General features: G+C 47.5%; 1 protein-coding gene across 2 annotated transcripts; it reads left to right on the plus strand.

Moving 5' to 3' along the window:
• The first annotated feature begins 102 nt into the window (after window positions 1-102).
• On the plus strand, window positions 103-14,493 carry SAR1B (secretion associated Ras related GTPase 1B). 2 transcript variants are annotated; one of them, XM_065690932.1, is made up of 7 exons: window positions 103-188; window positions 4,407-4,480; window positions 7,978-8,097; window positions 8,880-8,945; window positions 9,477-9,580; window positions 9,740-9,871; window positions 11,515-14,493. In XM_065690932.1, the coding sequence occupies exons 2-7, from the start codon at window positions 4,423-4,425 to the stop codon at window positions 11,629-11,631; spliced, it is 597 nt and encodes a 198-aa protein (XP_065547004.1). In that variant the 5' UTR covers window positions 103-188; window positions 4,407-4,422; the 3' UTR covers window positions 11,632-14,493. The 2 variants fall into 2 exon arrangements, with proteins under 2 accessions (XP_065547004.1, XP_065547003.1); XM_065690931.1 differs by lacking the exon at window positions 103-188 and adding an exon at window positions 199-306.
• The last annotated feature ends 13,077 nt before the right edge of the window (window positions 14,494-27,570 follow it).

The following is a 27,570-nucleotide window of genomic DNA, read 5'->3' on the forward strand; positions in this document are numbered from 1 at the left end:
CCGCGTACACGTGGCACTTCCGGGAACGGCGCGCTGCGGCAGTGGGCGGGGCCTGGCGCCTTAAAGGGGCAGGGACAGCGGTAGGGAGAGGCTACGGGGGGGGCCTAAGGTAGGGAGAGAGGCGGCACCGGGCCGGGCGGAGCTGGGCCGCTGCACCGGGACCGGGACCGAGCCCGGCGGCGGGGCGTGTGAGTGCGGCCCGGCCCGGAAGGGGCTGCCGGGGCAGGGGGCGGAGCGGGGCGCAGCCGCGGGGTTGTGCGTCGGTGCCGGCGGAGCGGGGCGTCCGCAGCTCGGGCTCGGCGGCGGGTGAGCGGGGGGGGGGGGGCGGCTCGGCGGGGCGAGGCTCGGGGGCCGGGCAGCCCTCGCGTCCTGCCGGGGCGGCCCGCGGTGGTTGGGCCTGACTCGGGGGTCCCGGAGGGGGCTGGCGGCCTGCGGGGCCCCGGGGAAGGGGCCTTGGGCTGGGTTCCCCCTTCTTGCTCGCCCCAGGAGAGCTGCGGGCACCGGGCCGTGAGCCTGCCGCGGGGGGGTGGGCAGCTCCGGGTAGCGCTGGCCCGACCTCCCCTGGGGCCTGCGGGGCTGGGGGTGCGGTGTCCCGTGGCCTCCAGGTGCTCCGAGCCCGCCTGTGCAGCCGCCTGAAGCATCGCAGCGACCCGGCCGCGCTTGTGCTGAGTAGCGGTATTTATTCGGCAGTTACGGCTTTTAAGGTTTATGGTTTTCGTAAGTAAGTGCCTGTAGTCGGCCCTGCACTGCTCTGACAACTGGTGCTCGTGGGCCGGGCTGTCGCTGAACCGCTGCATTCGCTGCCTTTGACACCAGTGTGCATGTGGCTGTGCTGTCCTGGCAGATAAACTGCTCTTTCGGGCGTGCTGGAGATCTTTGCCCCCTTCAAACAGGTTGCTCAGGGCAGAAGATGTGGTAGAACTGAATTTAAAGTAGTTTTCCATCCAGTATCTGAGCTTTCTGGTTGCCAAGTGGATTGGTAACAGACCAGTGTGAAGATTGCTCTTTCTGAGATCTCAAAGATGACTTGCTGTCAAAAACCTGATTGAAATACCCGAAGAAAATCCTTGCTGTTTCCTCCCTTTCCACCTCTGTCCCTTTTATCAGCTTTTAAGATGTCACGTCCAAGTGCGCTTTCATATCATGGAATAGACTCTGCTGTGGAGGGCAGATAGCAGCTTATTCACTGATCTTGATTTTTATCGTCTGTGGTAACGTTTTATGATGCTAAAATGATCCTGTGTGAAATTGCAGCTTCAAGTGATCGAGTTTAGATCCTGCTTGTAAAACTGCAAGTCCATCCCTAAGAGCAGACTTCAGGCTCTTGCCTGTGTTGTGTTTTCAGCTGTAACCATGGCTGGGGCAGGCAGAGGTTTCTTTCCTCTAGCTGTCGGCACCCACCAGGCGCAGCACAGTGTGTTTCCAGTTCCTGCAGGCGCTGCTCAGTCTGGGTGTTGCTTCTGCTTCCTATTGTCTCATGAAGGGATTTAAACCTGTCTTTAAAAGCCTGATGCCCTCTTGTATCTAAGGCTTCACAGGCTTTGGAAGCAAGTCTTGTTGTAACTGCTTCAGAAGTGAAACGATGAATCTTTAGCTAGAAAAATGCAGGTTGAGAGTACAAGGGGAAAATCTTCTTGTTCAGGCTACATAAGAAATAAGTGTGAGTTTTCTTGCTAGTCCTCTCTGTCAGTGATGTTCCATTCAGGAAGCTGGCTCAAGGTGTTGCCAGAGGGTGGGAAATCCACATCCCTGTGGTCAGAAGTGGCCTCCCGTAAGCAAACCCCTCTCTTTGATCTATTATAGGGCTCCAGTGTGAGCTACCAAATGATGCTTTGCTGATGAAATGATGGTAGCCAAGATCTTTTGAAGTGATAGCCCTCTGTTGTTGATGTCATGCTAGAAAATCAGCTTTCCTGTTTTTAAGGAGGCATCAGGAAGTTGGCGATAGCTGTAAAAAGTTGGTATCAAACTTGTGCCCAGCACCACGTTTCATTAAAAGCTTCTGCCTGCTTGGACCTGATTATTTACAAGGCAACCCTTGAAATCGTAGCATCACAGAAATAACCATCGAGCAGTGTTTTTGTCTGCACTGTGGCCTGTGAACAGCGATTGCCGGAGTGTTCATTGTTCTGCTTTTATGGTATTTTTAGCATGAGCCTCAGAGTTTGAGTCTGTGTGGCCTGAAGAGCCTCAGCTCTCCCCTTAGTTTGGTGTATCTCTGTTTTGCATGTGTTAGCAGCAACTCCATCAAGTGCAGCGCCGCTATGGCTTCATTTAATGGTTTGATTTGTCGCTGCTGTGAATGATGTGGTTACTTCTCCTGTGTGATAAGGGCAGATTTAATATCTCTATTCAAATACTACCTGTGTGCCTTTATAATTAACTGCCCATTTTTGCCTCGCTTTACAAGTCTTTTCCTTCAATCACTGCCAACTGATACAGAGGCCGCTCTGGGTGTATTTGGATAGCTCTGTTTCCAGCACCCCTTTCCTTGTGGTGATGGAAACTTAAGCTATGTTAATGCCACTTCAGCTGTGTTTGCAGAGTAATCCTGTTCAGCTTAATCATTTGAATCGTACCCCTCAAAGTCTTTCCCGTAAAACACAAAGATCTTGTTTTCTCCATAACTTTACTTGGTGGAAGAGGTTAATACGACCACAGGCTCTGAAGTTATTCGCACCTCAGTAACCTGAGCACTTCTACATCACGCTGTTTGCCCTGGTTTGCAGGTTATTTGAGTCGATGGTTTTTTCTAAGCCCCACAGAGGCTTTTCTCGATCGCTGTTTTGCTCAAGCAATAAATAAATCTGCTGACGTGTGTGTTCTGTGTTTGCTTATTCTTGACCTTTGCTTTTTAGCCGTGCAAGGGACACTTTCAGTGGTGACATTGTGCAACTGGGTGTTTAAGCATGGCCGAGTGTATTTCAGTTGTATTCCTAAAACCTATGCCTGTTGCATAGGCACAGGTATGCCTGTGTTGTTCAGAATAATGTAGGATGTGGGCAATGGTTTCAGGGTTACTTATGGAGAAACCAAGACTCCCAGAGCTTTGTCATCGGAACAGATTTTGTCACTAAACTGCTCTTCCCTCCTCTTTCCGTATTATCTTCCCATGACAGACCTGTTGTTGGATAGTGGAGAAATTCTGTTCTTCGTCATGAGTGTAATTGCTCAGACAACTGGATTTTGGTCTGGTTCTGGTCCATGTTTTGACTACCATGTGCTGTGCTTCGGGGTCGGAGCTGCCCTCAAGTCATCTTCTGATGCTCCAGGGCACCTCTGCAGCATCAAAAGGAGTGTGGCCATACAGCCTGCAGCTGTGTGGATACCTCTTCAAGCTGCATTTAGCAATGCAATCCAGTTTCTGTAGGGTAGTTAGACTCCAGCGTCCCCTGATATTAGCAGGTTGTGTACTCCAGTAGGAATTAGCTGGCTAAATGCTTCTAAGGATGTTGCCTTTAGTCTTCTGAGAGGTTTTCATGCTAGACACTAATTCACTGTATCTAACTGGTGCTTTCAGTGTGGTTATCCTCACTTTAGATAATGAGGAAATTCAGATGAAAGCTAAGAAAGGAATTGCTCATGGCTGTGCAGTGAACCCACTGATGGCTTTATTTTTGTGCCCCCAGGGCATCGCCTTGGTAGTAGTGACCGGTTCTTCTGGGTGCTCCCGGTGTGGTTATAGTCATCCTGGCTGTTATCAGCTTGTTCTTCTCTTCCTGAATCCAAGCTGAAGGAAGGAAACATGGTGTTTGCATAACATTAGCATTTAAGGTTTAAATTGTGGCAGCCTGTGCAGGACACTACAGGTCTCTGAATGGCAATTCCAGTACTTTGTGCTAAGTACTTGTTCCCCATTACAAGCCAAACAGACAGGTTTTGTGCAGACAATAGGGATTTATTTGGTAGCAGACTTCTGGGGTCTACTTCCCAAAGCTTCTTCACCTCTTATAATCTCTGCTTCAAACCCCAGCAGCTCCCAAGGGTGGCTCTGCAATGGCATCCTCCCGTTGCCCTCTCAAAAGTGCCACCTTCTCCTAGTTGGAAAGCGTATGTGAAGATCCCATTTGAAATCTTCAGTGGCCCATCACGCACCTCCACCAAACCGTACTGAAGATAGAATTGTTTTGCCTTTTGCAAAGATTTCAGTCCACAGAAGGCTTTCCGGGGCGGGGGGAAAGGTCTTTGCTGTTGAATCGCAACATCTGGATTCTGTCTCCCATTTCTGCACTAAGGTTTTTAGTGCATTGTGGGGTCACTTGACTGGTCCATGGTACAGTTCACCAAAACAAAATTGGGTTTGATTTTTAACACAGGACTTTGAATTACTTTTTTTTTCCTGTAAATAACATAATATTTAATGTGCTGTTCTAACAACTCTTAATGCATTGTATTTTCTATTTCAGACTATAGGATTCAGCTATGTCCTTCATATTTAATTGGATTTACAGCGGTTTCAGTAGCGTATTACAGTTTTTAGGTAAGTTTTCCTTGTTTGGTTTATTTGGTTTGATTTATTTCTGCTGTTCTTGTATAAAATGGCTGTTCCCCTCTGTTATCTTCAAACATAGCTGCTGGTTAAATAATAGTATTTGGTTTGGTGTCTATTCAGTAACATTCAAACAGAATCTTCACTTATCAATACTGAGTATTTCCAGAGCATGCAGTCTACTCAGTCTTACATTAATCCTTTAACCTTGTGAGAAACCTACATTTTCTTCCATGAACATAACAGGTTTAGTTTTTCTAGTCATATTACATTTGAGCCGGTGCAATTCAGGTGATTCTTGGGGAGTTTCTCCTGGTTTTCCTCTGTTATAAAGACCTGAACTGGGTTATTTTAATTCAGTCCTTTTGCATGTAAGGGAGGATATAACTTCAGAATCCAAGGGGCTGCCTAAAAAAAACAAGTGCTGGATATTGAAGCCCTTGCTCATATTCAGCAGTGCGTTATTCTGTGACTGGTGTCACTGAAATCAGTGTAAACCTTCACTGTCGTCTGCTGGAGAGCCTCAGGAAGGTATTCCCTGGCCAAAAGAGTCTACAATCCATATTAGTCCAAAGTGAAATACTAGCTTGTGCAAAACAAGAGGGGGGATAAAAGAAAACAACCCCAAAACCACGCAAGCCATGAAGAAACTAAAACAAGGAGCAGAAGCTCCAGATCACATAGGTGAAAGGCACATGTTACAGGTTCAAAGGATTTAATTGAAGTGGGTAAAAAGCTTTGGAGATGAAGGAATCCTGGTGAGCTGTGCCACCTGCCTTTTATCAGTTGAAAGTTTCAACTTTGCTGAATGTTAGACCCTTGGCCTGCTATCGAAATATTAGCCAGTGAAATTTTAACTATGTTCACTAATCTTTCTTATCTCCTCTTCCTTGCCCAAGCAGTGATTGCTGCCCACTGGCCCGCTTGGCCATTCCTGTGCATGCAAAGGCTAATTCTGGTGACGGATACTGGAGCTTGAAGTGGGAAGCAGAATTACTTTCAATGTGTCCCTCTTACTTCAGAGGAACTGCTTTCTCTGTGCATTCTCATTTGCATTTACAGTTGAAGAAGGCTGATTATAGCATTTGGGAAACTTCCTGCAGTTCACTGTCCTGTCCTCTCAGCAGGCTGATACGATCACTTCTTGAAGTACACCTTTGCACACGTATGCTTTTAGAATGCATAAATCATCCCTTTAAATATATATATATTTTTATATATTTATATAAATATATATATTATATATAGCTTGGTGTAGCTAATAACTGAAGTACTGCTGCTCATTGATCTTGTGCTTGTATGAAAGGCACTTGGGAACAGGAAATGTTTCACCTGATTTGGGAGCAGAGACTCCTGGATGTCCAGGCTGAGAGTGCCGAAAATATTACTGGTTTACTATGGTTTAGTAAGATTCCGTTTCATTCATAGGTGTGAGCTGGAGTTTCTCACTGTGGTGTAAGTTAATATATGAAAATGTTTGCCCACTCCTCCTTTCTTTATAAATACTAATAACTTTTTCCTCCACTCTGTAGCTTAATAGTTAATACATATTTGGGTACATGAGAAGGTGAGTTTGGAAAGTAAGAGTTCTTGTATTCGAAAGAGCTCTGAGGACACTCTACAGTACCTGTAGTAATAAAGTTCATAAATAGAATAAGCTGAGAAATGTGTAACTTGCAGTAATGAATATTCTTTCATAACATTCCCTGCGGGAATGTGGTCCCAGGGCTTAGCTTGAAGGCAGAGGGAGAGGTGAGCAAACAGCAGCAGTGTAAAGGTCAGCCAGGCAGAGGCATGTCTGCCACATGTGGCCTCAGTGGGGCTGTCTGAGCAGCCACCTGTGCAGCAGCATCACTTGAAACCCCACTGGATAAAACATGTTTGAGGATAACACATTAAACAAGAAGAAGAAATGAGGGCTCCAGAAACTGATGTTACTGCTCTGCCGTGTGCCCTCCTGGTGCAGGGAGAGCAAGGGACGCTGTTAACGTGCCCTTTGGACAGCTACCAGGGACTGTGGTGATGGGACATTTGAGCTTTAGCAATAAATCTGATTGTGTGCTTCACAATATTTCTGTTCATCACAGTGGTGGTAAATGAAACTTCAGCCTATTGCAGAGCACCGTAATACTATGACTATAGTAAAAGATCCTAGTGTTGTAAAAACCTCCCACATTTCAATATTTAGTTGTATTTTGCGGTTATTCTTACACAGAAAGAAGAGAGATTTCTGTTAGGACCAGAGCTCAGGTTTGATTTTGAGGAAATGTAACTTCAGCATGTACATAATATGTATTTCCTCACCCACTCTTGTGTGTCGTGCCCTCTTCAGAAGGCTGTCGGGGTTGGTAGTGGTTCCTAAGGAGGTGTGTAGTATCCAGCCACAGGTCTTGGAAGAGGGAGTAAGGGAAGATTTTCTGCTTTAAAAAGGCAAAGTTAAGACACTTTTTTACTTTAGCATTTTTCTCAGTACAGAACATGGTATTTAAGAAACGCGGTTTGTCTTTGCAAGGTTTTACTTTGAATGTCCATCAGTTTGAAGCCGTGAAAAATAATCCTGGCATAGGCTGTGGTGTTGACAAATTAGAAGAGAATTGCCCTTTAATAATGTCAAACTTCAGAAAATATGGTGTTCGTGTTTCAAATGTCCTTCCTCTCCTTCACAGCAACTGTTGCATTCACTGGGCTTAGAAGTAGGCGAAACAAAAAGAAGGAAAAGTCATTTTTGTAAAGATGACAAGCAGTGACAATAAAATCTCTTGCTGCTGTTATGCAAACGTTATCACATGCCAGCAAGTGTGTCAGAAGAGCCCTGATGATGCCGTTCAGGTTATACCCACACCATTTAGCTGGGGGTATGGGTGAATGTTTCTTCTTGTCAAAATAGTAATGAACCAACATAAGAATTCATACATATACTGATATGACTGTTATCACTGAAACCAATTTCTCTGTAATACCCTGATTGAAGCCTGGGCTTTATTTTTGCCTCCAAGTTTTCTGTGCTTGGTAGCTGAACAAAGCCTCCTCTGTTGAGGTCCAGGATGGTCTGTATTTCAGAGCCCACTGCTGGTGCTGTACCTGTATGCTCCTTCTCCACCATCTGTGAGCAAAACTCTCCTCCTGTTGGGGCAGCATAAGCTGCACTGCCAAGATTTAGTCCTGTTTTGCTGTGGTTTTCCTAAGAACATGTGAGTGCATTTACACAAGTGACACATATGTATCACTTGCATGCATCTCCCCTTCCTGCTGAGTATCCCACAAGCAGCGCGATACACGTAGTGCAGTAGGCACAGGAGCTAGTGTGAACGTAGTTCGTATGACTAAGAGAACATGGATAAAGGGCATTGATAAAGCACACAGTGGACCTTGGCTGGTCTGGCTTTTGTACTGTAACACTTTGTTCCTGAGAGTAAAATCATCTCTAATGCTAGAAATGAGCTCCCTCCAGTTTAACTGATTAGTCACTGGGTGTTTCTGTGTTCTAGGACTGTACAAGAAATCAGGCAAACTAGTGTTCCTTGGACTGGACAATGCTGGAAAAACTACACTGCTGCACATGCTCAAAGATGACAGACTGGGACAGCACGTCCCCACGTTACACCCCAGTAAGTTAATATCACTGGTTCCATGGCTGGACAGTATTTGTAGCGTTGCAGGAAGTGCAGGATCTGTGTATGCATCGTAAGACTAATAGTAACTGGGGAGAAACAAAGGAATTTCTGGGATCTGTAGATATTTTAAGTCATATTCAAAACAAGTGTGTGTGATAGTTCAGTGTGGCACATTTAAAATGAAGTAACAAGCAGAATGATGGACCTGAGAGTCGAGTTTACAGAAGCTGTGAGGAAACTGGGGCTTGTACTGTTTGTGAGCAGCTTCTCTGTGGAGCTGGAAAACCAGCATTGAGGTCATTTATGTATCCTGGTTTGATTTTTATTGGCTCAGAAGTTGCTGTGTAACTGTTGTCCTGGTATTCTCATAAGAGGGAAAGTTCAACACGGGTTAAAACTGGATTGGGGAAGTCCAGTAAGGAGGTGGTAAGTGGGGAAAGATGTGAAGAGGAGAAACCTTGAACAGTATTGCACATGAAATGTAACAAGCCGGATGCCAAAGCCAACTGTTGTTTGTGTAATGTGTAGGGATAAATGATGTATGAATATTCCCTCCTATTAGCATTGTAGATATTCCACGTGTTCTAATGGTTAATAACATTTTGTTGTTACACAAATGCGTCACTGAGTTTGAGAGAGAATGTGTTTCTCTGATTTGCTTCTTGAATAACAAAGTGCTGAAAAGAACCAAGAGACAAAGTAAAATCCACCTGCTAAAAGGTTGGACTCTTCCCATCCACTGCATAATTCTTACAGAGAAATAATTCTGTTTCTAGCTTCAGAAGAGCTGACAATTGCTGGCATGACTTTCACTACCTTTGATCTGGGTGGACATGCTCAAGGTAAGAGAATACATTGATTCACTTCACTGAATTGAGTTAGAGCTGTCTACAGTCGGCTTGTTTCACATCAGAATTATGACCATGCTGCAGAGATTGACTTCCCACACTCTTTAATAGCATGAAAACCCTTCATTGCTCTTTTGTCTCGCCACTTATCACAAATCCCAAATACAATTTGGCAAGAGCTGCAATTGTTGGTTGATACTTGCATTTTGAAGAGGATTCTGTACTTTGAAAGACTTACCTCTAAGCTTTATGCTTCAAACTTAGCTTTGTTGGCATAATTCTTAGGGGAAGGAAGCATGAAAAGTTTCAGTATGTCAGTGTTCACATGGGATAGGGTGGTGGTAACTGTGGAGGGAATGATACTTTTGCTCCATTATTTCAAGCTCTGTAAAACATGAAGTTGCATCCTGAAAAGTGGCAGCATAAGCCAAGACTTAGAAAAACCTTGTTGCTTCTTAATTCCTGATGTGCATCACTGAAGTTTGGGATAACTTCCTTTTGATTTTAATTTGCACCTTCCTGTAGCTCGCAGAGTGTGGAAAAACTATCTGCCTGCGATTAATGGCATCGTTTTCTTGGTGGACTGTGCAGATCATGAAAGACTGCTTGAATCAAAAGAAGAACTTGATGTAAGTTTAAGGTTTTGAAACTTTTAACTTTAACTTCTGGGAGTTTGAAGTGATTTCTTAGTACCCAATAGAGCTCTGCTGCCACCTGGACATGAGTAATAGTGATTTGACCTTCTGTGTTCTACATTAATCTCTCCTTATTTCTCCTTTCCTTTGTAGTCACTAATGACAGATGAAACTATTGCAAATGTGCCTATCCTAATTCTTGGTAACAAGATTGACAGACCTGAAGCCATCAGTGAAGAGAGGTTACGAGAGACGTTTGGTCTCTATGGCCAGACAACAGGAAAGGTAATGCTCCTTTTTCCTTTGTGCTTGTCTTTTTGTGGGTTTTTTTCGTTAAGGAGTGAGTTTGTCTTTCTTACATTTGTGTTGACTCCAGTTCACTCCAACTACATAAAATAAATGGGGTTTGATTTATGAAGCACTTGGTACATAATGACCGTATACAGAAGGAATTCTGGGATCTCTGTGTGTGCATGTTGAATGCATTTCTACTACAACTTTTTACATCACATTCAATGCCACAGTTTTTCAGAGAGAACTTAACTGTACTCAGGATAATTTTTAATAGTTCAGCTTTCCTATGCAGTGTTTTTAAATGGTGGGCAAGTTCTCAGAGCCTATAGTTCTAGTAAGAGCTGTATGAGAAAACCAGATAGAATCTTTCAGCAAGTGACTTTTCTCATTTGAAATGAAGATTTAGTACAGTTAAGTACTTAACATGTTTAACTAAAGCTTAGAAATAGGTTTACACTGTTGTAAAAGCCTAAGTTTGGAGTTTGTGAGAGGAAAAAAGTTCCTACTGGTATCTGAAACAACAAGGCAGATTTGTATTGCAGATCGTTGTGATGCTGCAACTCTTCTTAATTTAAATACAGCCTGCAGCTTGTCAAGACATTTGGATACAGGGCACTAGAAACAAATTCTCTCCTTTGCCCTTGGAAAGACATGTCCCTGCAGCTGACAGAGCTCTTCTGGTGTGGCTCCTCTCCCAACTCCTGTTAGGTGACTGGCAGGGTGGCTCTGCTGAGGAGGGCACAGGTCCTGCAATTCCTCTTTGCGTGTTCCCTCTTAGATGCTTCCCTCAAAGCTGTGAAACAGTCAGAGTTTAGGTTGAGCAGGAACAAATCTTCACCTTGTTTTCTATGTAAAAGACAACAGGTTAGTTTTAGAAGAGGTGTAATGGGCTAGAAACAGTTACTGCTGACTACTTACTCTTCTTTTTTATCTTGCCCTGGTTTTGACAACACTGCACGTAGTCTATGAAGTATGAATACCACTGTGAATCTCCAGTTGAGCAACAGCTTTATCTCACTGTGCTGATCTTGGCAAGCAAGCAGCTTGCGCTCTTGCTATGGTCAGTCCTACAATTGGTAGCAAATGCTCTTTTCATCTGCTTGGAAAGCTTTGGGAACAGAGCAGGGAACTGCAGCTAAAAAACAAGCACTCAAACCCCCTGTGTACATGCTTGCTGTTGGAGAGAGTGAAGTACATAAAACTAGAATGCAAATCATAGAATCACAGGATGCTTTGGGTTGGAAGGGACCTTAAGGTTCATCCAGTCCCAACCCCTGCCACGGGCAGGGACCCCTTCCACTGGAGCAGCTTGCTCCAAGCCCCTGTGTCCAACCTGGCCTTGAGCACTGCCAGGGATGGGGCAGCCACAGCTTCTCTGGGCACCCTGTGCCAGCGCCTCAGCACCCTCACAGGGAAGAGCTTCTGCCTAAGAGCTCATCTCAGTCTCCCCTCGGGCAGGTTAAAGCCATTCCCCTTTGCCCTGTCCCTACAGGCCCTTGTCCAAAGCCCCTCTCCAGGTTTCCTGTAGCCCCTTTAGGCACTGGAGCTGCTCTAAGGTCTCCCCAGAGCCTTCTCCTCTCCAGGCTGAGTTTTATACCAGTACTGTAACTCGGAACACTCCTGTCTCCCTGCAGGGCAGTATACCATTGAAAGAACTGAACGCCAGGCCGCTAGAAGTGTTTATGTGCAGCGTGCTAAAGAGACAAGGCTACGGAGAAGGCTTCCGCTGGATGGCACAGTACATTGAATAATGCCAAATCCCATCAGTACATTCTGTCCCGTGTCTGAATATTAAGTCTCCTCTTTATTTAATCACTCAGTGTACGTAACTTGAATTCATTTGACTGTTTAGTTATTAAAAATACACATTTTTAGCTAATTCTATCATGTATGCGAAATTGTGAGGATTGAGGAATTACTTCAAGCAGGTTTGTAAGTACCACAACCTGTGAGCTTTCTAATCCCATGCAACGTTCTTTTGCAGCTTTTAATTTAACAAGCCTCCAGCACCATTTTTGGTCCGAGCAACTTTCCAGTACAGTACGTTTTGAATGCACTTTTTAACAGCTTAAAGAAAACCTACAAACATGTGAAAAATATTTAAATGCTTATGTTTAAATTTTTTTATGTACTTTTTTGAAACTGGTTTTATAACTTTAAAGCCTATAAACCATCTTTCAAGGAATAATAAATAGCTGATGGAGAATTGCATGATGCCTTACGGTTTTCAATAATACACTTTCTTATGCAACGTCATGCAATAAATGTCAATCCCGTTTTTGGCTACTTCAATGGAAAATGTTTCCTTTTAATGTGTCTTAACCAGTGAGGCTGCCTAATGGCCTGGATATGTGGGATGTTTTCCTGAAACACAGGAGGCCACAAAGTAGTTTCATTGTGTGTTAGAGTAAGGTGGCTCTTTCAGACTAGCAAATTGCATTTAGCTTAGGGTTTTGCGTTAGTAAAAGAGAAGAATCTGATCTGATGCCCTTATAACCACCACCTTTAAAAAGTACAAGTACTGTCAATCAGTTGTGCCAGTGTGAATCTTGAACTAATGTCACAAGTGGCCTTGCTCAACTGGTCTCTTGAATTAAACCCCTGAAGCAACACAAGAAAGAAGAAATTAAGAACTCCGTTGCACTAAATATTCTGTTCCCAGTTCAATCACATTTGGGGTCTGCCAGGAGGTTTGCCTGTGAAACTGTCAGGAGCAAAGAGAAAGTGACCATGGCTGCTTGTAAAAATGAATTAGCCCACGCTCAGTTGGCCAGTTCTGGTTTTGGTGGTTTGAACTGGGCCAAGCTGGGTTGGTTTTGGTGTGTTTCCCCTGCCACCCAGCCGGTGTGGCTGCTGGCTGCCCACGTGGCTTGTTTCTGGGGTAGAACTGGGTTCTCTGCAGCCTTCATTTCCAGACTTGTGACTGGTTTTCCCTGTCTTTGAGTGCATCGGTTCCCCAAGGAGAAAGCAGGTTACTCTCAAAGAAAGGGCATTGAAGCACATGTATCTGTGCGCATCTTGATGCTGGCTGACACTGCCATGGAGCTGTGGTTGGTGCTTCCCTGGGCTGGGGATGTTTTACTCTAATCTGTTAAAGAGAGGTAGGGTTTCAGCCCTGGAGTTGCCGTTTCGTTGCGATGGGCTTGAGTTTCACTGTGTAGTTCATTTTCCCCTTGGACAAGTGTTTTTAACTGAATCCCTTTACTCAACTGTTGTAGGTCTTCTCCAAAATGCTTTGGGCTTTATGTTTGCAGTATCCATGGCAGCAAATGGATTTGACTGGTTTGATTTCATAACTAACTTCCTTGACCTGCGGGGCTTCAGTGCCAGACTCCTAGCAAATAAATGAGACTTACTCCTTGCCCAGGTCTGAACTTGTCTGATTGAATATTGATGATCAGTTCCCCACAGTCCTAGACTGTGCATCTGAATGAGATGAATAATTCAGAACCTAACTAATGTAAATAGTAACTGAAGCTTATTACTGCACAATCATATGCAAAGTGTTAAGCCTAGTTTGTGCATGGTAAAGTTCAGAGTGACAGGTATCTGATAGCTTTTCCAAATCATAGAATCATAAGACCAACATAAGAGGATTCTGCATTTAAACTAGTGCTCAGCTGCAATGTCTCTGATGCATAAATCAAAACTGGAGGTAAGAAATGGCCTCTCACCAGCATGTGGACAGGATGTGAGTCTTTACTACCTATAGCTGTCACGTAGGGGACAGGCCTCTTATTTTCCCCTCTAGCTTTTTCTGATGGTGGTTGTAATGCAGAGAACAGCAGCTAAATCAGTAGATGGTGTAAATATTTAAAGTACTTACTTGCAGAGTCACATTGTGGTGGTGTGGGAGACTTGGGACTGTGTTGCCTGTGCTTTATGGAAATGAAGCTGGAGGCGGAGGTGTTCTGCTGCAGACCACTTCCAAAGGCTGAGCCATTGCGTGGGCATGGAGGGGTCCTCATCACCTTCTCTTCCAACCAACTGTGAATAACATTAGCAGTAAGGAAAGGGATCATAGTATTAAGAGAAGGGAGGTGATAGTGCTTTGAAAGTGTGTGTTAAGAGTAAGTCTTAGTATTATGGGAATACTCCAATTTTCATGTTTCCTCCTGTAGGATGCTAGTTTAAATGTGGTTGTAATAAGGGCATGACCGACTCTCCGCCTTGTGTTTATCCACGTGGGTATTGTAATGGTTCCCATTGTGGGAACAGCTGATCAACACTCGGTTAAATACACAAACAATCTTGCTCTGTTTCATTTCATTCAGTAGAAGAAGTATCTTTCTTCTGTGGTTTGTGTTCTGCTGTGCACATGAATGTGAATGGGTGTTGTGTGTCTTTGTGTGAAGACTTCTTTAATAGATACAATGATGAGAGTTTTTCTGGTGGTTTTCATTCCCGTACCCTCCACATCTCCCCATTCATTTATTTCTGGAGGTTGCTTAACTCCTGTGATTGTGACCAGTCTTAACTTGAACAAAGCAACGTTTGCATTTGGGTCCTACTGCTATGATTCCTTTTTTCCCCACTCTGGACTATGCAGAACTCAAACATCACTTGAAAGAATGTGAAAAAGGAACCCCATTAATAAAGATGTTATTTATGAAGTGTCTTGTTTTGGTTTTATGTCATAACAGCTCTTTAAGAGAAATTAATTCATGTTTCTAAGACATTAATAACTACTTCTGACAAAGTGGCCTGTATTTCACTGCGGTGACCCCACACAGTAACATCTATGGGTTGAATAAGGTTTATTCTGTTTGGATTTAGTTAAACTCAGGGTTTAGTACATATTGTGTAACTGAGAGGCATTGCTCTATTTCAGGCTTGGTTGAATGAAATGTTTCAGCAACAGTAGTTGGCATTGGAGATGGGAAGGATGTTTGAGCTTTCTCGTTTATCCTAATGCCAGATCAAGATTATTGCATTAATTCCTGTGTTCAGTGTTTAGGTGCTGTCTGATGTGCCAAAGGTGACCTATGGCATTCTCTGGAATACAACACCTGCATGCCTGTGAGCTTTACTGTATTCTAAAAATGGCTTGAAAGACAAATAGGGCATTTGGCATCCACTTAGTTATAACTGAGGTCAGGAAAATGATGGTGGTGGTCTCCAATCGCAGTGAATTCACAGGTCTGTTTGAAGTCGAATTCTCTTGTTTGCACTGTCAAGAGTGGTTGATAGTTACCAACCAAAGTCCAGTACTGAGTGCAGTGTGCTCTGATTTAGTGTAGGTGATGTAATTGTTAATTAGGGATGTAGTAGTCACATTAAAACCAGCCTTATCAGCTAACTGTCAGTGGGGAAATGTAACTTATTTGCACTTAGATAAACCACTCTTTGCACAGTATCTCAGCGTGGAACTTGATGTTTTCTGTTTTGAAATGTGAGTGCTATAAATGTTTAAAAGCCTAATTTATATAATAAACTGCAGAAGAAAAGCTCAAGGTGAAAGTGGTCTTTAACATATTAACATGGCGTATGTTACTATGTTATCCCATTGTGTTTTGAACAGGTAGTTCTTGTCAGATTATCAAACCCAGGAGAAAAGCGTGTGTGTTCTGGTACGTGGTCTGCGAGTGAGTTTGGGCTCTTCAGCTGGGTATAATAATAAATCAGTCTTTTCTTTGCTGGGGTTTCTGTTCACGTGTGCATGGAAGCAAATCCTCTGCTTGGAAAACTGAACGTGGAAAAAGTGTTTCCTTTGTTTCAATTTTAAAATGCAATAAAAGGATGTGATCTGAAAGGCCAGTGGTGCTGCCTCAGGATCCAGCTGCCCTCTGGGATCTGCCATGTGTGGAGTGGGGCTTGCCACTGAGTTTAAGTCCGTCTCAAACTGAGTCCACTCAATGCTGTTGGGCACTGCCCATGGGAAGGAGTATTAACCTGCTGTGATAGAGAACTGCTTTAAATCCGAACTCGATCTTCTCCTTCATTTACATTTTTTGAATGATTTCTTAGTTGCCACTTTTGAACTAGAGTTAGCAATGTGTTTGGTGAGCAGTTGTGGTCAAATAATAAAGGAGCACATCCCTTGGTTTTCCCATGACCCCATTCCTTACAGCACGTGTCCCATCACAGGAAGAAATTGATAATGATATTTTAGAGCCTTTGGTGCTTTTCCTTCCAGGATCTCAAAGCTTTCTACCTGCTAATCCTGCCTCAACATCCTTGTGAGGCAGAGGGCTCTTAACCTGTGAGGAAGGTGAGGTCTGGAGGGTTTAGTTCACTCTTGGTCACTGCCTGAATAGGAAGAGCTCTCAGCGGCCACCAGCAACATGGGATGAAGCAATGTCCCCCTTTACCTGGGAGCATGTCCTAGAGTGATGCCAGGAGCCTTCATCGCATGCAAGCTACTGAAGGTACTGCACAAACCATGTGTAAATCAGCGGTATTTTGGGTCACCTCCTCTGCGTTCTGAGCAAAAAAGCTGCTCTGAGTGTATGCCATTCACTGTCAGCTGTGTTGCACCCAACTATGACAATATTTAGTAGATAACAAGTTAAAAGAGCAACACAAGAACTTGCAATGTGTGGAGTGGGTGCAAAGCTTGGATTTACTTGTAATTTCCGATTCTCTTTCCTAAAATTGCAATGTAAATAAATGCTATCCTTGTAAAAGGAAGATTTAAAGGCATGTTTTCATTATTGGGGCTGAATGCATCATTTTGCCAAAGGCAAATAAGAATTGATATTGTTTGGCTAGATATTCCCCCCCCCCCCCCCCCCCAGAGATGCTACTTCACTATCAGAGGGGTTTGATCAACTCCAGGAGCAGCATTAGCTGGAGCAAACCCCTTGCAATAGGTTGTGGTGGAGATGAGCTATTGGAGATGTGATCTTGGCAATTTGATGGTACTTGAGTACCTTAACCCGTGAGTAGACACAGCGACTTTATGGCCATGGGGTGTACTGTGACAAGCTGCTGCCTGGGCAGGGATGGGATGATGCTTGCAGTAGTATGTGCAGAGGGAGAAGCTGAGCTAAGGGGGTACCCTGTTGAGAGGATCTGCAGTAGCTCGGGGTTTGTACATGGGTTTTGAGTGAAGGAAGCTGCTCCCTCATGAGAATGTGGCTCTTATGAGGAAGGTTGGAGTTTGGTTTAAGTCATTGTTAGAGTTTGTTGAAACCTAAAAGCTTTGTGGCAGCAGGAAATGGGGCAGCGAGCAGGCTGGAGAGGGGGTCAGCAATGGGGACCATGGCTGGGAGCTGCCCTGTGGGTTGTGTGAGCATCTCTAGGACCAAGTTTCTGGCGATGGAATGGAGGAAGGGAAACATTAACTGGGTTGAAAGATGTTCTCTTGCCAGCAAGGTAAGAGGGAGAGCAATGACAAACAGGGCTCCCAATGCTGCTCTGCCACAGCTTGTTTGTGGGCTGACCCCAGGGCTGGTATTGGGAAACACTGGTGGTTGTGAAAGCAAAGGGGAGTGAGAGAAGCTAGTGACAGGAGCTGTATTTCGATCAGTCTGTGCATGCTCTGGTCATGCCATCGTTTGTCAGCTGATGTGGAAATCCATCCTGCATCCTATAGCTAAGCTGGGCTTTGCTGAGCCACTGAGCAGTGCTGGTCCTGGCTGGGCCCTTCCCAACAACAAAGCTGAAGTCACTTGTTTGATGCTTCTGACCAGAGATAAGCATGAACTGCAAAACTTCAACCCATATTTTAAGCTCTTTCATACCTGTTGGCGTTTGGAGCTGCATTTGGAGCCTAAATGTTGGTTCCAGCCCCAGTGCCCAAATGCTGTTTCCTCGCTGCTTTCTCGGCAGGATTTTGGTTTAGGTTCAAAGCAATTGGAGCTGTGAAAGACTCCTGTATGTGCCACTTAACTCTTCTATTCCTTGCTCTGTGTGTGCATGTGATATACAATATGTAAATATATATGTATGCATATATATATATATAGACACAAGGTTTAAAATAAATCTGTTCAAGATACTGTTACTAAGAGGCATTAACATGAAATTGCAGAGGACATTGAGTGCGAGTCTGTGCTTGCAGCAGGTTTTAAAGGCTTAGAGAACCTCAGAAGGAGTTTGCAGTCGAGCAAATGAAAAGCTTTTGCTTTACTGGTGAATAAGTAATTACAGGAGACACTGGGGAAATGCAGATGTGCAGCTACAGCAGGGAGAGCAGCTGGGTGCTGCCTGCGGAGCTGGCTTTATGCAGAGCAGGAGGCAAAGCTAATAATACAGCTTGCCTTTCTTTAGAGCCTGTGCTTTGTTCCTGGCACCAGGGGCACTCGGAGCATTGGTGCGAAGCGGTTTGGGTGTTCCTGCCACATGAGATGTTCACGCCGGTGTCTTAGGAAGCGTGTCCCATCCGCTGGCTCTGTCTGTGACTCTTCAGCTGCTTCTGAAGAGCTCCAGAAGGAGTTTGTGTTGATTTGACCTTTGCACCCCAAAATCTGTCGTCTTTTGGATCTATAGCCTTATTTTGGTCTCCCTCCCATCCTTCTACCTGCTGTTAACCACTGTAGAATCATAGAATCATAGAATAGTTGGGGTTGGAAAGGACCTCAAGATCATCCAGTTCCAACCCCCCTGCCATGGACAGGGACACCTCACACTAAACCATCCCACCCAAGGCTTCATCCAACCTGGCCTTGAGCACTGCCAGGGATGGAGCACTCACAGCCTCCCCGGGCAACCCATTCCAATGCCTCACCACCCTCACAGGAAAGAATTTCCTCCTTAGATCCAATCTAAACTTCCCCTGTTTCAGTTTGAACCCGTTACCCCTTGTCCTGTCACTGCAGTCCCTGACGAAGAGTCCCTCCCCAGCATCCCTATAGGCCCCCTTCAGGTACTGGAAGGCTGCTCTGAGGTCCCCACGCAGCCTTCTCTTCTCCAGGCTGAACAGCCCCAACTTCCTCAGCCTGTCTTCATATGGGAGGTGCTCCAGTCCCCTGAGCATCCTCGTGGTCTTTCATTTCCTCATCTGCTATTGGAATTGCCTCCTGAGGTTAAAAACCAACAGGATGCCCTTCTGGCCCTTCTGGCTTTCTTGGGGAGAGCTTTTCCTCAACAGTTCGATACTTACAATCCATGGGCAGAAATTTGCCATGGGGCCTTCTCTCAGAGAAGGAATTCTGCTCGCATTCCCAGAGCCGCTGTCAGGATGCAAGAAAGAGTCAGGATAACGCTTACACGTGTTGCTTGCCATTATTATTTGGGGAGCAATGAGGAAAACCAGAGAAGTTCCTATCACTGTGGTTCATTGGAGTTCACAGCTGCAAGCCTGACTGCAGTGCAGAATGTGTAACAGATCCCCGTGCATGTGACTGGCATGGAGTCTATTTATGTCTCCATAAACAGGGAATTATGAAATACCCCCCGTGGAGATGGGGCTGCTCAAGTCCTGGCCTGACCTGCTCAGCTGTCATTGGACTTGCACCTCTCTGGGAGTACGCGGTGGATCTGAACTCAGTGCAGGACATGGCGCTGCTGGGAGATGCTTATTGAAAGGGAAGTAGGTCAAGTCATAAAGCAAAGAATCCACCCAGCGCGTTACCAGGTAAGAGGGGAATGTGCTGGGGGTGAGTTTGTGTAATGCAACCTTACCGTGTGCACATAAGAGCCCTTCACAGAAAGGAATCCCCCCAGAAAAGGTAGTGTTTTTCTTTCGTACAGTCCAGATGTGAAATGCTTTAAACAGATGTGGCTGAGACCTGGATTCCTTCTGCAAAATAGTAATTAAGGGGTGAAATAATAAGAGACTATTATAGTAATAATAAGATTGTGAAAGAAGGACAAGAAGATGTGGGAGAAATGGGTTACGGGGTTGTGTATACTTTGCTTCTGTACTTATTAGGTGGTACTGATGGTGACCAGCATGGTACAAGGCTGCCGTGGGGAATGAATCCTGCAGGAATTGGTCCTGCTCCAAGTCCTCTCCTCTTGCTGCTCCTCTGCAGGAGCTGTGTCCCTTCTGCATCACTGGGACAATCCCAGGCACCTCTGCATCAGCTCCCGTGTTGAGCCCGCATCCCAGGTCCAAAGGTCGGTGATGTGCCTGCCCCAGATGCTGGATTCCTCCCTCAGGTCCACCCTAGCGCAGCATCTGCTCATCCAGCACCCATGCTGGGCGTAGCTCGCTGCTGTAGGCAGGCTCAGGGAGCCTCCTTGGGATCCGGAGCCTGTTGCCAGAGGGGATGAGCGGCAGGGAGTGGGCTGTGAGCTGGGTTGCAGCGGGCAGGAGTTGGGACAAGCAGCAGCCTGTGCAGGCAGGTGAGTGGAAACCCAGAGCCTGTGCTGGGGACTGGGGGAAGAAGTCATGAAAGGAGGGAGAGGGAAAGCATGGAGGGGAAAAGCACCACTGAGATCCTGGATTGATGCAATTCCTGGTTTCACTGTTTCAGAGCAGAGGCAATCTAGCCCCTGCCTCATTGCAGCAAGTGCCTGAGCAGACCCTTCATTCACACACAACGTCCCCAGACCTTCATCTTTGTCCCTTGTAATGTAGCTTATGGACACGCTGCAACCCTGTGTCTGCTCCCTTTAGCCGCTTTCTATATCTCCCTAGGGAATAATGTGCTCCCGGCCCTGGTCTCTTGGGAAGCTTGTGCTAAGACTAAAAGATGAGGTGAAGTGGAAGGAGCAGCATCCCTCTGCAAGCTTTCATGTTGCTGCTGCTCAAGAGCCAAAGAAAACCCCCAAGCCCCAAATTCAGCTCATTCCCCCATGAAAATAGAGCCATGCCCCATACTGCATGGCTGGACATGGTTTTCAAGTGATGTTCTTGTTCTCTTCTTGCCTTCTGCCATTACTGTTAAGGCTGCTCTATGCCTTGTGCAATCCTGCCCTTGGGATGAAGCGCAGCCCAAGGGAACTATGGCAGGAGTTTGCTGGAGCGCCCTGCCTGAGCTTGCAGCTCCCTCCGACTCCAGCTGGCACTCCAGGATATCAGAGCTGTGATTTGTGTTCCACAAGGAAGTGCAGCATCATGTGTCTAGGATAAGGTGCGGAGCATCACTTAGTCTCGACAACTGTGGGATTTAGAGCAAATAAGGCATCCAAACTCCTTAGTTTGTTTTGCTTTATTGATAGCTGTTTTGTAGGAGGTGTACACGAGGAGCATTACTGAGGTCTGGGTGCGTAAGAAAAGCAGGATCAAGCCTTTCACCTATGAATTTGAAGGCTATTTTTCTCCCCATTCAAAACATGCTCATCCCTCACATTGCTGCTGATGGCTTGCTGGGCCGGGGTGCTGTATCCCTGGGTGGCAGAGGGGAGTCGAGCTCCAGAAGAGCTCCTTTTGGCTTCGATTCAAACAGATCTGTGTAAGGGCTTCAATGAAGTGGATAATCGGGGTGGTGGCCTCTTTCCCCCGTGAGTTCTACCAGATGAGCAATGTCTCTGTAATGAGCCGCTGTGTTTCTGCTGGGTTTGGGAGGCTTGGTATTTGCAGGTATCTCAGCACCAGCCCTTAGGTCCTTGCCTCTTCCTTACAAGTTGATGTACTTGTGTTCAACCAGGGGCCCGGCTGTCAGTAAGACGTGGTTCCTGCCACTGCTCTTCATCAAAGGTGATTGCAAAAGCAAACAGAACGATCGCTCCGGGTTCATGGTTGGGAAGCTGGAACAAAATGAGGCTTAAACAGCAATGAGTCAATGCAGCAATGAAGTGCCTATTTAGTGGTAAATAGCGGCTGGCTGCCATTCCCTGCTTCCAAGCCCGTGTGCCCTGGAGGGGTTTGGAAAGGGGTGATGCAAACTGATGAGTCACAGTTCAGAACAATGGTTTCTTCATGGGAAATGACTCAGGATAAAAGAAAAAACAGGTTTTTCAAGAAGCTGAAATTAAGAAGAGGAATAAAATAATGGGGCATCTTTTAACCCTGTGCTGAAAGTATCCAACCTTCCTTCTGCAGAGCAAGTGGTTGTGGTGGATGCCTGAGACCAGTGGGTTAGACTGTGCCTGCTTGCAGTTAGCTTTCCACTCTCGGGGTGTGCATGCAGACAACCAGAGCAACAGAAGATGAATACTGTGCGTATGAGCACTAGGATTGGTGTACGTATGACAGTGCCTCGTAACACTGAACTGCAGTGATTCCTCTGCACCGTGCTCCCTACGCCCTCCTCTTTGTCCAGTTTAATGCGGAAGGTTGGTTCCATTGAGAGATGAGCTTGGGACCTGGAGAGCCAGAGCCCTCTGCCCCCAGCCTCCTCCCATGGGTGCTACAGCCCCTTTTAGCATCCCAGAGTGGTTTGGGTTGGAAGGGACCTTAAAGCTCCTCCAGCTCCAGCCCCTGCCACGGGCAGGGACCCCTTCCACTGGAGCAGCTTGCTCCAAGCCCCTGTGTCCAACCTGGCCTTGAGCACTGCCAGGGATGGGGCAGCCACAGCTTCTCTGGGCACCCTGTGCCAGCGCCTCAGCACCCTCACAGGGAAGAGCTTCTGCCTAAGAGCTCATCTCAGTCTCCCCTCGGGCAGGTTCAAGCCATTCCCCTTGGCCTGTCCCTACAGGCCCTTGTCCCAAGCCCCTCTCCAGGTTTTCTGCAGCCCCTTGAGGCTCTGGGAGCTGCTCTAACATCTCATATGTATATGAGATGTTATAGCACATATATATATATATACACACACATACATATGTGCTGTAAGGTTTTATTGCAGAAATTATCACCTTAGCTATCTGAATGCAGATACTTCCTATTTTTAAGGACTTCATTGCATCCGACCAATTAGGTAAAGGGGAGGGCAGGCTACCCTCTGTCAGTAAAGACCATAATCCGGTTAATCCAGCAAGCCAAAAGAAGGGTTTATTTCCTTCCCTGGCCTACGCGTATCCGCACGATGAGCAGTGGATTTCCCCACACCCTCCCTCATCCCTCCGTGCCCTGCACCTTGCTCAGTTGGTCTGAGGCAGGAGAATCCCAGGTCTCGATGGCATCTCCCCACTTCCAGTGCTTCTTAGGTGGAAGCCCTCACTCCAGGCCGGGATGCCCTCGGGAGCTCTCCTGCTCTCGCTGCTTTCCATCCCTAGGTGGCAGCAGGCTGTAAACGCTTTAACCTCTCCACGCTGCTGTTTCTCAGGAGCTCAGGGCGTTGCGCAGTGAACTCCAGAGCTTGGGAGCACGGAGCCTGGTCTAAGAGGGATGAGTCAGGTTCCAAGGAGCAAATCATCCCTTGAAGCTCTTGCTTGAATTGCTCTATGAAGACAAATAACACCAAGGCAAACGCAGGGGTAAAAATGGGTAGATGAGCTCCTGTTTGAGGCTAACACAGGCAAAGAGCAGCAATTGTGTTTGACAAGTTACCCAGGAAAAGCAATGTGGTGACAGCTTTCCCTTGTACGAGCAGGGGGGTGCAAGAGTCGTGTTGGTGATGCAGATTTAAGTGGGTTCGCTCAGATTTGCTTTTGCTCTCTGGGGATGTGGGGATCTCTCTTTGCCTTCACCTGGGGTGATGCCTGTTTCCTGCCTGGGTTGGTCTCTGTGGCGTCCCCAGGCAGGCTCAGCACGGTGGGGACATGGGGAGGGCTCCATGCAGGGTTGGCTGCTCCCGCTCCAGCAGCGCAGGGAGTATGATCTGCTCCGTGGTGGTAATCACCCCCCTGCATGGGGTGCTCAGGATCCTGATGCTTCCATCTGCAGTGCCATGAGCCAGCCCTCCTCCAGCACCCGCATCCCAAACCCCCTTCTGAGGATGGAGAAGATAAAGGATGCAGGTGAGCATCAAGGCATTTGTACGCACGGTGATATGAAGGTGCAGGTCCCCACTGGCACTGTTCAGGTATCGGACGGGGCAGCCACAGCTTCTCTGGGCACCCTGTGCCAGCGCCTCAGCACCCTCACAGGGAAGAGCTTCTGCCTAAGAGCTCATCTCAGTCTCCCCTCGGGCAGGTTCAAGCCATTCCCCTTGGCCTGTCCCCACATCCCTTGTCCCAAGCCCCTCTCCAGCTTTCTTGCCCGCCCTACATTTAACGTGCTTCAATACATTTGTTTTCCACATCCCACACAAGGCAAAGAGCTGATTTCACTCGATGCGGGTGCAATGCTGGTGCCACTGCTGGGCCATGGGGGTACCCTGCGCCGGGAGCCTGGTGCGTTATCCCACGCTGCCAGTGTGTTGGAATTCTCCATCCCCACGGCCCCTGCTCCCTGGCAGGGCTCTGAAGTGAAGCACGATCCTTGTTTGCACCCTTGCTTGGCTTTGCAGGCAGAATCACCCCTATTTTGACACCTCTCAGAAGCTCGCAGCAATGAGTGACGGCTCTTTGAGAGGAGCAGCAGCTCCGCTCCGGCTGCCGTTGACAGGAGCAGATGACAGGAATATGAGGGCTTAATTATTATGTAATTAAGTTGAAGTGATCATTTGTGTCTGTTTAGTGTCTAACGTAAAATAAGCTGGTGATCTCAGCGCAGTTCGCAGTGGCCTTTGGTTGGAAACCATGAGCGTGCGGGATGTGAATAGGGAGAGAAGGGGGTCCGGGAGCGGGGGGCTGCATGGGCGGTGGGTGCTGCGTGGAAGACTGGGATTCTGTGGTGTTATGCCTGGATTTGGGTGGCTTCTTCCCTTCTGCACTCTGGGAGATTCCCAAGGACCCATTCTCATGCCAGAGAGCTGTGAGAGCAGTGGTTCTTCATAAGATGTAGTATAAAATGTGCAGGATGCAGGGATGCTGCTGTGGTCCTCAGAGCCAGGCTCACTGCGGTCCTGCCTGGCCTAAGGTGGGAAACCCTCAGCCTCCATCACTCTCACGGGTCCCAAGCGCCCAGGAGCACCAGCAAAAAGCCCCTATTCAAACCCCCAGTGAACACCCCAGCTTCTTGGTAGCCCTCCAGAATCAGATTTCCTTGGAAGCAGAGTTCAGAGGATGGTCCCTGTCCAGGATAAGCGCAGGCAGGGATCCTGCCGTCCTGTGAGCATCCTAAGGCTGAGCGTTGGCAATGGCTGGTGCCACACGTTGTGACTGTAAAGGACATAAGTGAGTGTCTCTCTGTCTTCCCATGTCATTCCAACCCAGGAACTGGGGTTTTCAGCATTAAATTCTATTCACATAAGCTACTCAGCATAGCCGTGCCTGGAAGATACTCTTACAAGGCTAAAACCCCCTTTTAATTTCAGGTTAATGCTGGTGCTGGTGGGATGCTCTGCTGTAATACCCAAAAGCTTCTGTACCCACAGGTGGGAACTGCATGAGGAGATGCTCTTTAACCCAAAACCTTCACCGCAGTTTGGCTTTTTGGTGGTGGTTGATGCCATTGGTGTTGTTTCGTTGTTCTCTCAGCAATAGCGTTGGGGAACGTTAGAGCAGGTGCGAGGCTGTTTGGGCTTTAAAGGCATTTCTTGTTGTGGTTCACATCTGCACCAGGCAAACCAAAGAGAGGTATCACAGTTGTGCAGGGGAATTTACAGCTTAAGCATCACACTTCCTAGAAACCCCTTCTGCTGAGGCTCGGGCTATCGGTGCCTCGCTCCCAGGCTCCACCTGTGCCTGCTGCTCCAACGCACCGAGCGCCTGCAATTCCTTCCAGAAGAATCATAGAATCATAGAATAGTTCGGGTTGGAAAGGACCTCAAGATCATCCAGTTCCAACCCCCCTGCCATGGGCAGGGACACCTCACACTAAACCATCCCACACAAGGCTTCATCCAACCTGGCCTTGAACACTGCCAGGGATGGAGCACTCACAACCTCCCTGGGCAACCCATTCCAGTGCCTCAGCACCCTCACAGGAAAGAATTTCCTCCTTGGATCCAATCTAAACTTCCCCTGTTTCAGTTTGAACCCATTACCCCTTGTCCTGTCACTACAGTCCCTGATGAAGAGTCCCTCCCCAGCATCCCTATAGGCCCCCTTCAGGTACTGGAAGGCTGCTCTGAGGTCCCCACGCAGCCTTCTCTTCTCCAGGCTGAACAGCCCCAACTTCCTCAGCCTGTCTTCATACGGGAGGTGCTCCAGCCCCTGATCATCCTCGTGGCCTCCTCTGGACTTGTTCCAACAGTTCCATGTCCTTTTTATGTAGAGGACACCAGAACTGCACACAGTGCTCCAGGTGAGCTTCTGTTCAAAACCACCCATTCCTGGCTCGAGCTGTCCATGGCTTTCACCCGGAAAGGACCCCAAAGTGCTATTGAGCTGCGGGACAGGGGATGTGGCAGCTCCTGGAGGGTCGGGCACTGAAAGGGGGTGATGCTCATCCTCCCATCAGGAGCGTTCTGCTCAGTCTCTACAGCAAGCGCTGCTTTACATTGATTTGCATGATTGCTCTGCATAAACCACGCGGGGAAGTAACTGCTGTGCAGCCCAGCAGTGTTTGTACCTAACACAGCGTCTCCCCACCCTTCCCTTGCGGTTTGCTGCTTTGGTTGTTGTACTGATGGTGAACGCGGTGCTTGATAAAAGTGCTGGAGCCGGGACCTGCTCCTCCACGTGCACCACAATGGGTGATGGGGTGGTTTCTTCTAGGCTGTCCCATGGGCATGAAGCCGCTCTGCAGGCTCTCAGTGTGATCCCCATGGAAGCTCCAAACCAGCCCATGCACTGCCTGTCCCATAAATGCTTTTCCCAGTACTGGAATGTCTGCCATTGAGGCGGCGGTGCCCAGGCTGGAGCCCACACCATCAGGAGCTCTGCCAGGCACCTGCCAGGACCTGGACAAAAGAGCAATTCCCATGTGTTGTTACCATGAAAGCGGCTCCTTTGTGCACATCCCTGCATCCCTCTGGGTCTCTTCTGCTCCCATCCAGCCCATGTCATCTGGAGGAGCAGCGATGGCTCTGCCCGCGGGGCTGAAGTTCCACTTTGCCATCAAATTAGACATGAGAAGCCATAGAATTATTGTGGTAACAACTTTATGCTGCTTTCATCATTCAGCAAAGAGCACTGCATGCACAGGGCACAGGGAAGCTGACGGTCCTCAGGCTGCGGTGATGCTGAACAGCCTGATGTGCCCTGGGGATCCCTGTCCCCATTCCCATCCCTGTCCCCATTGCTGGGGTGGGAAGGTGCTCAAGCAGGGCTGTGCTGCCAGCACAGCCTGTGCGCAGCAGCGAGGGGAAGCTCTCTTGGAGCAAAGCCCCTCGCCACCCCATCAGACCCAACCCGAACTGCCTGGGGAGCCGCACGTACCCTGGGGAGGAAGGGGGCAGCCCCAGTTTCTCTCTCTGGAGCCAGCAGGCCCACACTGACCCCAAACCCCAAACAGCGAAGCCTTGTGAGAAGCAGCATCCTCCCGAGCAGGGCCGGGTGGCTGCTGAAAGTGGTGGTGCAGGGAGGGAGGGAGGAAGGAAGGAAGGAGGGGGCCGGTGCTGCCCAGGGAAGCCAAACCCGCTCCTTGGGGCTGTTCTCCTCAGCAGCCTGCGGGCAGAGCACTGGGGTCCTGTGTCTGGGGCTGACAGAGGCTCTGCACAGCAGAGGTGACTCCTGTGCTGTGTGGGGAAGGTGATGCTCTCCGTGTCTCCTGCCCCAGGTGAAGGTGGCAGAACTGCGCCGAGGGGAGATGATGGCCACAGGGAACTGAGCCCTGAGTGGGACAGGCGGAACTGCAGGACCCGTGTCTCGGGAAGGAATGGAATGGAATGGAATAGAATAGAATAGAATAGGTTAGGGTTGGAAAGGACCTCAAGATCATCCAGTTCCAACCCCCCCGCCATGGGCAGGGACACCTCACACTAAACCATCCCACCCAAGGCTTCTTCCAGGAGGATGTTGTGTTCCCTGCCTTGATAATTTGGGGTCAT

This window comes from Lathamus discolor, chromosome 10 (genome assembly GCF_037157495.1).
Source record: "Lathamus discolor isolate bLatDis1 chromosome 10, bLatDis1.hap1, whole genome shotgun sequence".
Lineage (NCBI taxonomy): Eukaryota > Metazoa > Chordata > Aves > Psittaciformes > Psittacidae > Lathamus > Lathamus discolor.